Source organism: Poromitra crassiceps (assembly GCF_964638095.1).
Source record: "Poromitra crassiceps genome assembly, chromosome: 4".
NCBI lineage: Eukaryota > Metazoa > Chordata > Actinopteri > Beryciformes > Melamphaidae > Poromitra > Poromitra crassiceps.
The window spans coordinates 11939924-11953737 of record NC_139626.1 but is presented as its reverse complement, the minus strand read 5'-3'; the positions used below and the strand labels follow the sequence as shown (position 1 = coordinate 11953737).

Below are 13814 nucleotides of genomic sequence, written 5' to 3'. Positions count from 1 at the left end.
AATAATAATAATAATAATAATAATAATAATAACAATAATAATAATAATAATAATAATAATAATAATAAAATGTAATAATAACAATAATAATAATAATAATAATAAATAATAATACAGTAAGCGTGTGCGTGCAGAGATTAATCTCTTTCTTTGCTCAAATGCACTGACGTAATGGCGAATGTCTAACAGCGCAGGCCTGAAGACAAACATGTATACTGTATTAAGAACTCAGTCAATGAGTTTGGAAGTGGAAAAATGTGTATAATGTGATCAAGTATGCATCAATTCAGTTAGTATGGTGTGAAAACATGGGTGGCTCTAAATCCAAATTTGGGGCTTCAAATGAAAAATCCCCCGCAGACAGAATTCACATGATGCTGCTGCTATGACTGGAATAAATGAGTGTTTGTGAACATGAGCAACTCTTTGCCAAAGCCAGAAAGCCAGAGTGCCATGAGGGGAGGGGCCTAATCTGTGAATCAGTGTTTCACTTGGTTTGGAGCGTGATCCACGTGCATCATTTCCACAGAGATGCTGCTTGACGACGGTGCGTCTAAAAAGGACGTCTCTATGTCTACACGATCCTTGGGCTCTTGTGTGGTGCCTGGTGCCTGGTGCCTGGTGCCTGGTGCCTGGCGGCGGGCCGTACGTGGCAGTGTTTAAATAGAGGTGTATATGTCAGTGGAGATGTTTGAACTGGATTGCCTGCCTCTCTGTGGATCTCCGCCTCGATCTGTTCCTCTGGCCACTTTTTTCAGCTGCTGCTATTTTTGGAAAGGTAGTAGGAGGTTGTGGTCACACCTTTGCACCGGATGCAGGTATCGAGCCCTAAAAGGAGTTCTATCTGCCTTTCTTTTTTCTCTCTGTAACTAATGGATATACAGAGGCACACATCTATACGTACAAGTGTCTCTCCCGTGTATGTGTGTGTGTGTGTGTTTGTGTGTGTGTGTGTGTGTGTGTGTGTGTGTCTGTCTGTGTGTGTGTGTGTGTGTTCGCGCTGAGAGAACACAGGGAGAGAAGAGCGATGCGGTAGCTACGGAGTTGTATCCATGGTGCCGTAACTATGGCAACACAGCTTGGAAAGCCAGCGACTTAATTGGCATCTCTCTGTAACTGCGATCCAGAATAGCAACCCTCGACACACTCGTGTTTCCGTCACATGCCAGACAACACGCACCTCATTAATCAGGACGATAACACGTTTATCGATGTCCTCTGTTGTACACATCTGTCTGTGTGCCCTTTAAGAGAATATGTGTGTGTGTGTGTGTGTGTGTGTGTGTGTGTGTGTGTGTGTGTGTGTGTGTGTGTGCACGTGTGTGTGTGTGTGTGTGTGTGTGTGTGTGTGTGTGTGCGCGTGCGTGTGTGTGTGTGTGTGTGTGTGCGCGTGTGCGCGCGTGTGTGTGTGTGCGCGCGTATACGCATGTGTTTGAAAGACTGAGTGAATCAAAGACAGAAAACAGAGAAACAGATAGGGAGAGTGAGGGGGGAGAGAGCACTATCTGCACTGTTGCTCTCTGTACATCTCTGTACACAGAGATACTGTACATACAAACAGAACCTTTAAATACATTTGTAAAAAAGAATAATAAGAATGTTGTAGTGTTTCCAGTTCTCAAATATTTGTATTTATATTTTTTAACTGCTGTCAAAAAATATCTATTTTTATTTGAAGTTATCTTTATTTATCTGTATATTTATTTTAATTAACAGCCAACATAAAAAAAATATATATCTGGTTGTATTCTTAAGTTAATTTTACGTATATATTTGACTGCAATGTTACACAACTCTGTTTACACATTTCTTTATTCTAGTATATTTCAAATTGTTCATTGTTTTTTGTTTGTGTTTCACAATTGCTTTGGCAATTGTGATGACCCTCCCACTCCCCTGGCCCTAGGAGCCTGCTGTTGGGGTCATTAAGCTGATTGGGTGCACCCGAGCTTCATTGGGTTTGAGAAGACTAGACTAGTTATTTTCCCTTAGTTTTAATTAATAGATTATTGTTTTAACATTTCCCTCGGAAGATGACTCTCTCTTTTGTTACTTCCTTGAGCCAGGTTGTAACACAATGTAAACATGTTTACCATGCCAATAAAGCCCCTCTGAATTTAATTGAGAGAGACAGAGAGACAGAGAGAGAGAGAGAGAGAGATATTGAATGTGTATGAGTGTCCAGTAGCCTACGTATTGTATGTATTATATCAACTGAGAGTTAATGTTAAGTCACTCACATCGTCCATTGCAGCTTCTGATTCTTGATTGAGTTGTACAGGGCCTGTAGAGGAAAGCCAGAATAGAGCATCTTTAGATAATAATGACAAATAGCACACAACTTTGCCTGAGTTCCGTAGGTGATTTGTTCTAATGGAACAGGGGGCAGGTATATTGTGGTTTTCTGTGGAACCTTTAGTCAGCAAGTTGGGTTCATTCAATAATTTGTGCTCACAGGGAATGCCATCCTCTTTCCGCCCGCTCAGATTGTCCTCAGCCTGAGCTTAACTCGCTCTCTCAGCCAATCAATCCATCAATCATCCAATCAGTCTCTCAGCCAATCAATCCATCAATCATCCAATCAGTCTCTCAGCCAATCAATCCATCAATTATCCAATCAGTCAAGCACCAGTCCATCCGCTACAGAGCCATAATCAACCAAGCAACCAGACAATCATTGGGCAGATGAACAAATCAATCAACCAATGAATAATTTAGACTTTGTCGTCAATTCAATTACCCTTGTGGAGCAAAATTAAGTTATAGGGTTGATGCATGAGGAGGATGGGAAAAAAATAATTGAAACAAGAGGAAACAAAACAACACATCAGCAAGGTACATACATACTACCCACTTGTCCTAACCCTAACCCATCTAAACCACATAATGAGACCATCAGTGAATGAATAGGACATTAGACACTTGTCTACCCATCTAAACCACATATTTTGAGACCATCAGTGAAAGAAAATAGGACATTAGCTGTCTTGGCTTTTACATGTACATCATTTGTCTATCTATTGTCAACAGACTGTAAACGACTAGATAAAATGACACGGTACCAGCCAGAGAGAGACTCGTAGTATCACGCAAGTCCTGTTAGCCTTCTTGAAAAAGTCAAAGGTCTACTACTGAATAGCAAATCTAGTTTAATTTGTTATGCGATGTGAGGCCGTCATTTAGCCTAACATTTAGAATTAGAGTCGGGTAATGTGCATGTTTTTCAAAACCTTATTGCTACTACTTTTATAAATCACCCAATAAAAACGATTCCCATTTAATGAGGAAGCTCTCTGTGTCTGTTTCTAAGCACATTTGGCTTTAACCACCGCAAAATCTGTAGTGACAGTAGAGCCATTTAGACGCGTTTCATTCAAATCCAAGCTCCCAAATAAACCCCAACCCCCCCCCATCCCCCCACCGGGCCCACCCCCCTGGCCGAGTGACAATGGGATGTGCCAGTTGAATGCGATGTAGCAACTGTGCTGAGCAGCGGGTCTGGAGAGAGAGAGAGAAAGCGTCACACTGGGGCGTTCAGATACAGATCAAAGCAATGGATGCTGTTGAGGGACAACTGTGACAGTTGTGCTGATTGAAAGGACACTCGTGGGCAGTTCGTCGCCACTTCAATCACCTCTATATTCCTCACAGACCAATACTGTACAGTCTCTCTTTCTCACCATGGCCATATTGCCATCTGGGGAGAGACACCTCGTCTACTGCTAAAAAACAATTTCTTCTTTAGTACGCTCCCTCCCTAATGTTTTCTCTTGAATTCTGTTGAATGTGATGTCATTGCATTGTAGCTTTTAATGAATGACATTGGATTTATAATGGGTTTGATACAGTGATTTATAATGGGTTTGATACAGTGTGTCTAATTGGGGTAATAAACTTATATAGTGCTTTTCAAGGACTCAAACATGCTGGGTAATTTCCTAGGTACTCTATGAAAGTGGGCCTACTCAAAAATACTTGAGTTCCAGAGCGTCGTAAATATTCATGATCAGCCAGCCCTAGACCATTATAATTTTGGATCTGGTTTCCATAGGCTTCCTATACTCATAGGAGTACCACCCTCATAGGGCTCATCTCTAATGGTGACAAGTCAGCATACAGGCAGGAGACCGAGCACCTGATGACCTGGTGCAGTCAAAACAACCTGGAGCTCAATGCTCAAGAGACAGTGGAGATGGTTGTGGACTACAATAAGAATGCAGCCCCACCTTCCCCATCACTCTAAAGCCCTTTTCCCACATGCGCTTTGTACCGCAAAATGACCGGTACGTGGTCTAATGCCTGCATGTGAGAAAGGCGCCGTGCCGGTATAAGCGCGACCCCGTCATCCCCGACATTTCACCAGTTTCGACCCAGTCAGAAGACCGGTATGCTCTTAAGGAGACGCAAGTGGAAACGGTTCCAGTCATTTTCCGCGACAGCGGTCCTTCAATCATGGGCGAGGAGTAGCCTACACACGTTGCTTAATGTTCCAGCGGGCATAATCTAATCATTCGCGCACATTAAAGCAAACTGGCGAAATGATCTTGTGATAGCCTAATAAGAGCAGTATGTCAGCTTGCTGATTTCCGAAGGCAACCCCGGACACATCAAACAAAGCCAGTCTGTAAAAAGTGCTTCAACGCAACGCAGGTGAACGGATAAACATCGAACCAGCAACTATTTCTCTCAGACACGGATCCCAACTTCTTCAAAGTGCATCAACTAATCATTCGCGCACATCAAAGCAAACTACTTCCACGGATTTCGCTTGTGCATTTGCTGTGTCATTCGCTGTGTCTGTCCGTGGCTGCTGCTCTCGAGCAGAGAGGGGAGGGGGAAATCGGCTGTGTTGATTACGCTGGCGGCTTGACGCTGCTCTTAAGTCAAACGAGTGTGATTTATTGTGTGACAACTGACAAGCGAACTTATTTCGAGTTTTGCCGACCCCCCAAATAAGCTCCCCCCTCCCCCCGCCCCCCCAACATACAGGAAAATTCGCTGATAGATTCCCACATGCGCGAGCCGAAGTGTGAAGGGAAATGTCCGATATTGACTTACAGGTAATTTTCCGGTACGCATGTGGGAAAAGGGCTTAAGTGATTCCCCAGTCAACACTGTGGAGTCCTTTCACTTCCTGGGCTCAACAATCAGCTGGGACATGAAATGGGAGTCGAACATCAAAGCTCTGACTAAGAAGGCACAACAGAGGATATACTTTCTTTGGCAGCTGAGGAAGTTCAAGGTGCCAAAGACAGCAGAGACACTGCGGAGGCGCGCATCATCATTCAGAAACCACGGCCCAAAACTGGGGAAAACAGAAACCCCCCCTCCAATCCTGGCGTTCTCCTATGTCACGTGCATGGTTGCGTGTTGCACAAAAAGATCGTATATACGGCAGATGAACACTCCAACTTACTTCCTTGACAGCTAGATTCACATTTTTCTTCTCGCCAATTCTCAATGGCTTCCTTGTTTTGCTCAGGAGTACAAAAAAACTTTAACTGGCGATTATTTACATTTATTGTGTGCGCAGCCCACCACACAACAGCTTTTAGCTATGTTTAATTCAAGGAAAATGATGCTGGTCTATGGGAGTGAACGGAGCGATTTCCCCCGTGATGGGCGTGGCCTATTTCATGCAGTGTCTCTATAGGTACTCTTCTACACCTCCACCATCGAGTCCATCCTGACCTCCTCCATCACCGTCTGGTATGCTGCTGCTGCCCGCAAGGACTTCTCCAGACTGCAGCGCATCATCCGCCGAGCTGAAAAGGTGGTCGGGTGTAGCCTGCCACCCACTTAGGATCGACATACTGCCGTGATGCTAAAGCGGTCTCAGAAAATGATGGCTGACCCCACCCATCCAGGACATAAATTCTTCAGTGTCTTCCCCCATGGCTGAAGACTGATGTCTGGCAGTACCAGAACCTCCTGTCACAGGGACAGCTTCTTCCCTACTGCATCCACCTCTTCAATGAGACCCGACAGTCCCCACAAATCAGGACTTTGTCACTCCCTCCCCCCCTGAGCAAACTGGCTCTGCAATGACTGCCGCCCCCCATGGACATTATCCCATGGACACATGAAAGACTTTTACTTGACATCTTACATGGACATTTTACATGGACATTATTCCCCCACCCGCCATTATTTATCACTTAAGGACTTACTGGACATTTTACATGGACTTCTGGATTTATAATTTGAAGATTGTCTTTCAGTCTGTTCCATATTCTGCTATTGCTGTGATCGCTGCACTGCATACTGCACAAAGACACATTCCTCATTTGTAATATGATTACTCACTACAGCTTTTAAAATAATCTTGAATGTTGAATATACTATATGTATTCTGTACTGTATGTATTCTGTAAAATCTGATAACTCAAACTGTGTTCCAAGCTTAGGCTACTCGTAAATATTAATAATCAGGACAGAAATACTAGTCTTTTTGACGAAAAACTCCTTTGCAGCACAAATCTGGTCAAAATCAAATCCTCACAGGGAATTCTTAAGGCATAAAAGTGCACTGATATGCTACTGCAAGAAGAGACACAGATTTTACAGATCAGTAAGTGGAAATGAATGAAACTTTGAATAAATCAAAAGATCAGGCAATACAACAGAGCCTTCTCTAGTGTGCAAGTTAAATAACAAAAGAATTAGGACGTGTTCTTCATTTAAAAGTAATGATGGCTCTAATCCATAGTTTTTACTTTTGAAAGACCCGTCAAGTTGTTCTTGCTATGTCCCTGCATGTATGTGTGCATGTATATCTACATTTGCATGTGCCAGCATGGCGGCGGTGTTGATTGAGAGTATAAGTGAAACGTATGCCGAGGTCCTGTCACATTTGGAATAAACACATCAGAAAGTAAGGGCCACGCTGGGGACAGAGAGGGAGGCAGGGTGGGGGAGGGTAAGTAAGGGTAGATGGACGTGGAGGGGAGTCACTCAGAGTCTCGGGGCTCGTTGAGACAAGGATGGATGTTCGTCACCTTCACCTACCCGCTCTATCAACGCCACACAGTGCTGGCAAATGAGGCCCATTAGCCTTGAGCTGTAGTGTATCAACCGATCCACTTGATCAACTCCACTCCACCATGGTCAATGACCTGTGTGCACGCTCCATGTATACAAACCACTTAGACGGAACTAAACTCAGTAATCACAGCGTACTAGAATATGACAAGGATGGGTCTATGGAATATTGCTATGCTGTGAGACAAATGTAAGGCAATACATTTGAGACCATTTAGCAAATTAGCTTTGAATGAAGACACTGGTCATATCCGACGTATTCAGTTCTCGGTTTTGATTCTGATGCTGATAGAGTTCACACTATCAAGCTGCAGTGTTTTTGTCATGAGAGATGGTGTGTCAATACAACTCTGCTCAATTAATAGTAGACATCAACTGATCCAATTTAAAGTCACTCACCGTCTTCACTATTCTAAGCATAAATTGCACAAGATTTACCCGTCTGTCTCACCACTGTGTGACGGTGTCGGTGTCGGAGGGCACTCTGTCTCATGCCTTCTGGTTTTGCCCTTCACTGACCAGATTCTGTGCCAAAATATTTGACTGGTACTCTAAGGCCTACAAAATAACCATTCAGCCGGAGGCAGAACTCGCCATCTTCAGCTGCTCAGAGTCCTCTCCTGTCTTCCCTACAGCTGTGCCACAATCTCTGACACGGGACAATTGTTGCCAATTGTTTCAGCTGTGGTTGGCGGACATGATCTCTGTTATACGGATGGAGTTATACACTATAGTATATATAGCTATATACTATATACTGTGTGGGATCCCATGCATAATGTTTTTTACAACCACATAAGCACTTTATGCAGCTGGTAGCACCATGTTGTAATATTGGAGTCTATGTATGTTTTTTATTTTCCTGTATCTGAGTTTGTTCGTCTTTGTGTTGGTGTTCTGAAAATTTTAACTTGCAAAAATAAAATATTGGGGGAAAAAAAGACATGATGTGTCAATGATATTCTGCAAAAGTTGACCAACAAATACAACTTAACCTCACATAGCCGATGCAAATGGGTTTCTAGTTACGTTTGAGGTGAACAAAAGGAAGTTGTTTAGACAGTTTTCAGAGTACTATACCTTCCTCCTCTTAAGGGCCTGTGGGTGGTTCTTTCCGTCCTGAGCCTTGCCCAGCAGGTCTGGAAACACCAGGGGTTTGAGTGAACGGGAGCGTGGGGTTCGGGGATACCGGAACGGGTCCATCATCCGGAACTCGCGTCCGTAGCGCACGGAGCAAAGTGAGCGCGAGCGCAGGCGTCCCGCAGAGTGCAGACTGTTAACACCAATCATGGCCAGAGAGAGAGGACGGGACGCGGGACACACAGAACGGGACTTTACCTCCCGAAAGTACAGGGACGGTGCTCACATCAAATCCGACAAAATCCTCCGGCCTGTATGTTTCCTTCTTACAACAGTTATGCAGTGGTGTATAAGGAAAGGAAAATGTTCTTCCTCCAATCAAAAACAGTGTGAAATGTGGTTCATCGAATCTGGACGCTATCCGACGGATGGCAGGTTGTAGGCTGGCAGCTTGTAGGCTGGCAGGTTGTAGGATGGCAGGTTGTAGGATGAGAAGCTTATGAGCCAAAGCGGTTGACCAGAAGACAGCTAGAGGAGAATTTAGCCGTCACAGAGAGCAGCCGGCGAACAGCAACATCTGTGGAGGCGAGGCGTCATCCGGATGCTGCCAGTCAGTCAGCGGCCGTCAAACCCTGACAGCCTCTCTCCCCAGAAAGCCTCGATCGACGCCCACCAGGCGACACCAGGAGTGACCCAGAGTCAGAGTGCCCACCCGACTCTGAATAATTGATCAGACGGTCATGAATTATACATGTAGAGAAAGGATTCGGCGTCACAGCGGTGATTTAGACTGGAGAGCTCTCCTGTGGGAAGGTGAGAGACTTTCCTCCACAGGTGAGTCTATCGGTCACGACGGTGCGCTAGCACCATTTATTATTTAACTTGGGATAAATCCAAGGTGGCTGCGCAGGTGTGATGGCTCGCTACAGAACTTCAGTGCAAGATGAATTACAATTCATGGGGAGGCCCTTACGGAAAACTGTGCTTTCTCCAAACAGGTGTCGGGGAAGTGGGGAAACATTTGGATGCAGAAGGATGCCAGCCTCCCCCAAGCTACCCACTACAAGCACAGAGGACACAGCAGCAAGCAAGCACACACACACACACACACACACAGGGACCCAAGCTGACACTCTCAAAGATGGTACACAACACTCGCATAGGTGTGAAGGGACAGCTAGCGTGAAACAGATTGGCGCAAAATGTGGAAATGAAGAGGTAAAATAACAGGTGTACAATGAGCTCAAATGTGCGTTATAGTTATATTATATATATATATATATATAATATATTATAGTTGATATATATTATATATTATAGTTATATATTGACACAAACACAATTAGAGAGCAAGAACACACAATAGAGATGGATGGAGAGAGGGAGGGAGAGATGGAGGGAGAGACGGAGGGAGAGAGGGAGGGAGGGACAGCCGCCCCCGGACTTCAGAGCAGGGATTCCAAAGATCACTCTTCAATTGCGTCACTCGGACAGAGATGCAGGAGAAACAAAATACATGTGAGAGATTAAACAAAAGACGACCAAGGAGAAGGGGGGGGTGAAGAGCATGTAGTAAAGCAGCATGTAGTAAGGCAGCATGTAGTAAAGCAGTGCAAAAAAAAGCTGAGATTCGGCGCGCTCAACAGAGAATACCGAACGATCCTGTTGCTCCCACTGTCACATGGATAGCAGTCAGCTTTATAGTCACAGTGCTGATTGTCTATTGACTCTTTTCTGTCCATGTGTTGCTGCGGTCCGTTGTCATTGGTTACTGTCCGTCTCCCCCCCCCCGCTGTGATCCACTTCTCTCAGTGCCAGGCTCAATCAGAGTCCCTTCTCTCCAGCGCTCTGTCTCTTCCCAGGGCTGTGGTGGCTGTGGGTGTGGCTGTGGGTGTGTGAGGAGAAAAAGACTCTTCTCCCACTGATGTCTTTCATCGACTCGCTCCTCTCTTGTCGCTGCTCCGGTTTGTCTTTCGCAAATTCTCTCCTCCCGATCCTGCTGATCCTGTGCTTCTCTCTCTTTCTCTCTTTCAGTCTCTCTCGTCTGCTGATCCTGTGCCTCTCTCGTCTGCTGCGGAGGAGAGGAAAGGAGAGCCGGCGGCCTGAATCGCAGACAGAAAAGGAGCTGATAGGGACACCGCTCGCTCGCTCTCTCTCTCTCTCTCTCTCTGGCGCGCGTGCTCTCTCTCTCTGGCTCCCTCTCCCTCACTTCGTCAATGCGTACCTCCCTCTCTCCCTCCCTCCTCTTAGTCATTTGCCAGCGAATCACCATCTCCCAATTGCCTCCTCCGTGCGCATACACGCATAGACACATGCAGGCGCGGACATACACACAGAGACACTTTTAAGTATGCTTCCAATGGCAATTAGCATGCGGGAAAGGGGCTGTGTGTGTGTGTGTGTGTGTGTGTGTGTGTGTGTGTGTGTGTGTGTGTGTGTGTGTGTGTGTGTGTGTGTGTGTGTACGCACTTGTACTGTATATCAAACACTTAATGAAAAAGCTCCACCTGGCACAGAAACGTATTTAACATTCAGCACCAAAAAATGTAGAAGCATCATTTTTCAAACTGTCCTTTCAGTTTGCACACAAGTGTCAGCAATGAATGATTCGCGTTTTTTTAGGATTTAATTTCTAAAAAGCATCACAAATGAAATCTGACTATCACCAGATTTCTCTCCCTGCATTAATTCAAGCTACAGTACCTCCACGTCAAGAACAAAAAATGAAAACACCCAATCATTTTTTATCACAATGAAGTATGAAAAATAAGCTGCAGTTTGTTCTGCATATCTCCGAATACAACCAGAACATTCCCCCGTGACCACCATGGCTAACCACCGAGCCAACCACATCACAATGAGAGTGAGCGAAAGAAAAGAGAGGGGAGGGGAGAGGAGAGACAGGAGAGAGAGAGAGAGAGAGAGAGAGGGGAGAGAGGAGAGAGAGGAGAGAGGAGAGAGGAGAAGAGAGAAAGAGGAGAAGAGGGGAGGAGTGAGAGGAGAAGAGAGGACAGAAGAGAGAGGAGAGAGAGGGAGAGAGGAGAGGAGGATATAGAGAGGAGGAGAGAGGAGGAGAAAGAGATCAGAGAGGAGAGGAGAGAGCGAGAGAGGAGGAGGAGAGAGGAGAGAGAGAGGAGGAGGAGAGAGAGAAGAGGAGGAGAGAGAGAAAATGGAGCACCTGACAGAAACCTGGGCACACAAGACAGATGAAGGAATTTCCCCCTGGAGGAAATGTGTCAGATAGAATGATTGACTTTAGAAGCAGTAACAGAACAAAGGGCGGTGACAGGGGATTGAATGATTGTGTCATTCATACAGTTTGGCCATTGATGAGACTGATTAAAGAATAACATTAGTTACAACAAAACCAAAAGATGCCTCGTCACAAAGTCATCCTAGACTCAGTCTAGAGGAAAAGCCCATCCAGCCAGAGAGCTCCATCCAACAGCATTGGCTGGAGGTCATATTTTCACCCCTCTGTCTGTTTGTCAGCAGGATATCTCAAAACGTTATGAACAGATTTGCATGAAATATGGCAGAAAGGTGGGTCATGGGCCAACTTAGAAGTGATGAAGCTGCCACGCCCAGGTCAGCCAACAGGCATTCTCGTCACAGCGCGTCCGGGATGCCACCACGGGCTTCTGCTGCTGCTGGGACAGGTAGTGCAGGAGAGAGAGCCACATTGCTCCATGCTGATTGGCTGAAGTGTTCTGAGAAGGCTGCTTCATTCATGCCAAATGATTGGGCATGTTTGATTGGGCAAATTGCTCAGAAACAGAAACAGGGAGCAGAATTGCTCCCAACCCAATTGCAGAGAAATGCAATTCTTTAATACCAAATGACACCATGAATTTTTCTCAAGGTTTTGGTCAGTGTTGTGCACGCTCACACTTCACAAGAGCTAACTCAAAGTTCAGTTCACACAGAAAATGAACTAGTTCATGTTCATTGTTCATAGCTCAAAATTTTGAATTTTGAACTAAGCTCACATTCCCCAAAAAGGAAGAGCTCAGTTCATTTCAAAATGACCGTTTAACGTAACTTCGGATTCATATTTCATCACGTGGTGAGTACAAGAGTCACACCATGTAAATGACATGTGAGTGAGTTGGAATGTGCATTTTGGGCGACTGAACTGGAGTAGGCCAACATCCCATAGACTGCAGTAAGCGCTAAGCTAACACTAAGCAATGAGCAGTGAGGGCTCTACCACTACGGGGGTCAGGGGTGAAACACAAGGGGTGTCAAACTCAATTTCATCCCCGGCCACATTAGCATTATGGTTGCCCTCAAAGGGCCGATTGTAAATATAACATAAATGTATCTCATATTACATAATTGGCTCTGATTTTATTATTATTGGTTTTTAGTAATAACTTAACAATTAATAACTCTTGCTCTGAAAGCAGAATTATAGGAAAAAATAATGGCAGACAACTAGTAGCTTACAACCGTTAGAAATAACTAGAATTAGAATTGTATTGCGCAAATGTTATTCTTTGTTAGCTCTCACGGGCCACATAAAATGAGGTGCCGGGCCGGATTTGGCCCCCGGGCCTTGAGTTTGACACATGTGACTACGCCATGTACATCCTAGTTTTAAAGGAGAATTTCGTTTTTTTTTAACCTGCAGCCCTCTCCTCACATTAATTATGATCTGACGACTCACCCAGTGCTCTCCGCAGCATTTTTGTCGTCCTAGGCGTTGTTTTGAGATCAATAGCGTCCAAGCCACTCCTAGAATGGAGCTCCGTGAGGGCCAAGTGGCAGCATGCTTTTCCTCCATTTAAATAGACAGTTTTATTCCCGTTTTCGACGCATATCGTCATAAACTGTTCCCTAAGGAATGATCAGACTGCATTTCTCCCCCTCGCTCTTTTCACTAGTTACAGGCAGCCCATTTTTGCCTGTCGGGTCAGTGAGAGACACAACTCTCGTCTGGAAAGTCCCGCGAGACTTTACAGCCGGAGCTCCATTCTAGGAGTGGCTTGGACGCTATTGATCTCAAAACAACGCCTAGGACAACAAAAACGCTGCGGAGAGCACTGGGTGATAATGGTTAAATGGTTAAATGGTTAAAAAAAAACGAAATTCTCCTTTAACACGTTGAGTGCCAAGGACGAGATATCTCGGCTTACATAATCCAACCGTTGAGTGCCATAGACGAGATATCTCGGCTTACATAAAAAAAAAAAAAATTTGACGGTGGGACATCGATCAACCCCTTTTACGTCTCCTATACCAATATTGGAGGAAGAGAATGTGTATAATCTATTTTACCGACCAGCTAGGTGGCGACAGTGCTCCCCAGACAGAGAGAAAGCCGAGCAAAAAACAGCCGCGGGTCCGCGGGAGAAAGCCATTCTAATTTTCAAGGAAATAGCTGGGCGAAAACGCTTTCGATTTCACACACACACACACACACACACACACACGCGCGCGCGCGCGCACACACACACACACTCGAGTACCTTTGAGCATAAATAAGACCAGAATCGCAAAAGCTTCTTCAAAGCTCTCAGCCGACACCTCAAGAAACGAACGAGCCCGTTTTACAGTAATCCAGACTGCCCGAGAGCGGCAGCGGAGCCAGCAGGAGCCAGCAGCAGCAGCACAGACGGAGGGAGGAGTTTGGAGACACACACACACACACACACACACACACACACACACACACACACACACACACACAC

The 13814-nt window shown here is 45.2% G+C and overlaps 1 protein-coding gene across 1 annotated transcript in view; it reads right to left on the bottom strand.

Moving 5' to 3' along the window:
* Positions 1 to 13814, bottom strand: part of LOC310775601 (uncharacterized protein) — a gene marked incomplete at both ends in the record, with an annotated part of 70174 nt that overhangs the window by 26079 nt on the left and 30281 nt on the right. The window contains one exon of the mRNA XM_083635765.1: positions 2241 to 2284. Coding sequence (XP_083491891.1) covers positions 2241 to 2284 — 44 coding nt within the window. The remainder of the gene's footprint in view (positions 1 to 2240; positions 2285 to 13814) is intronic.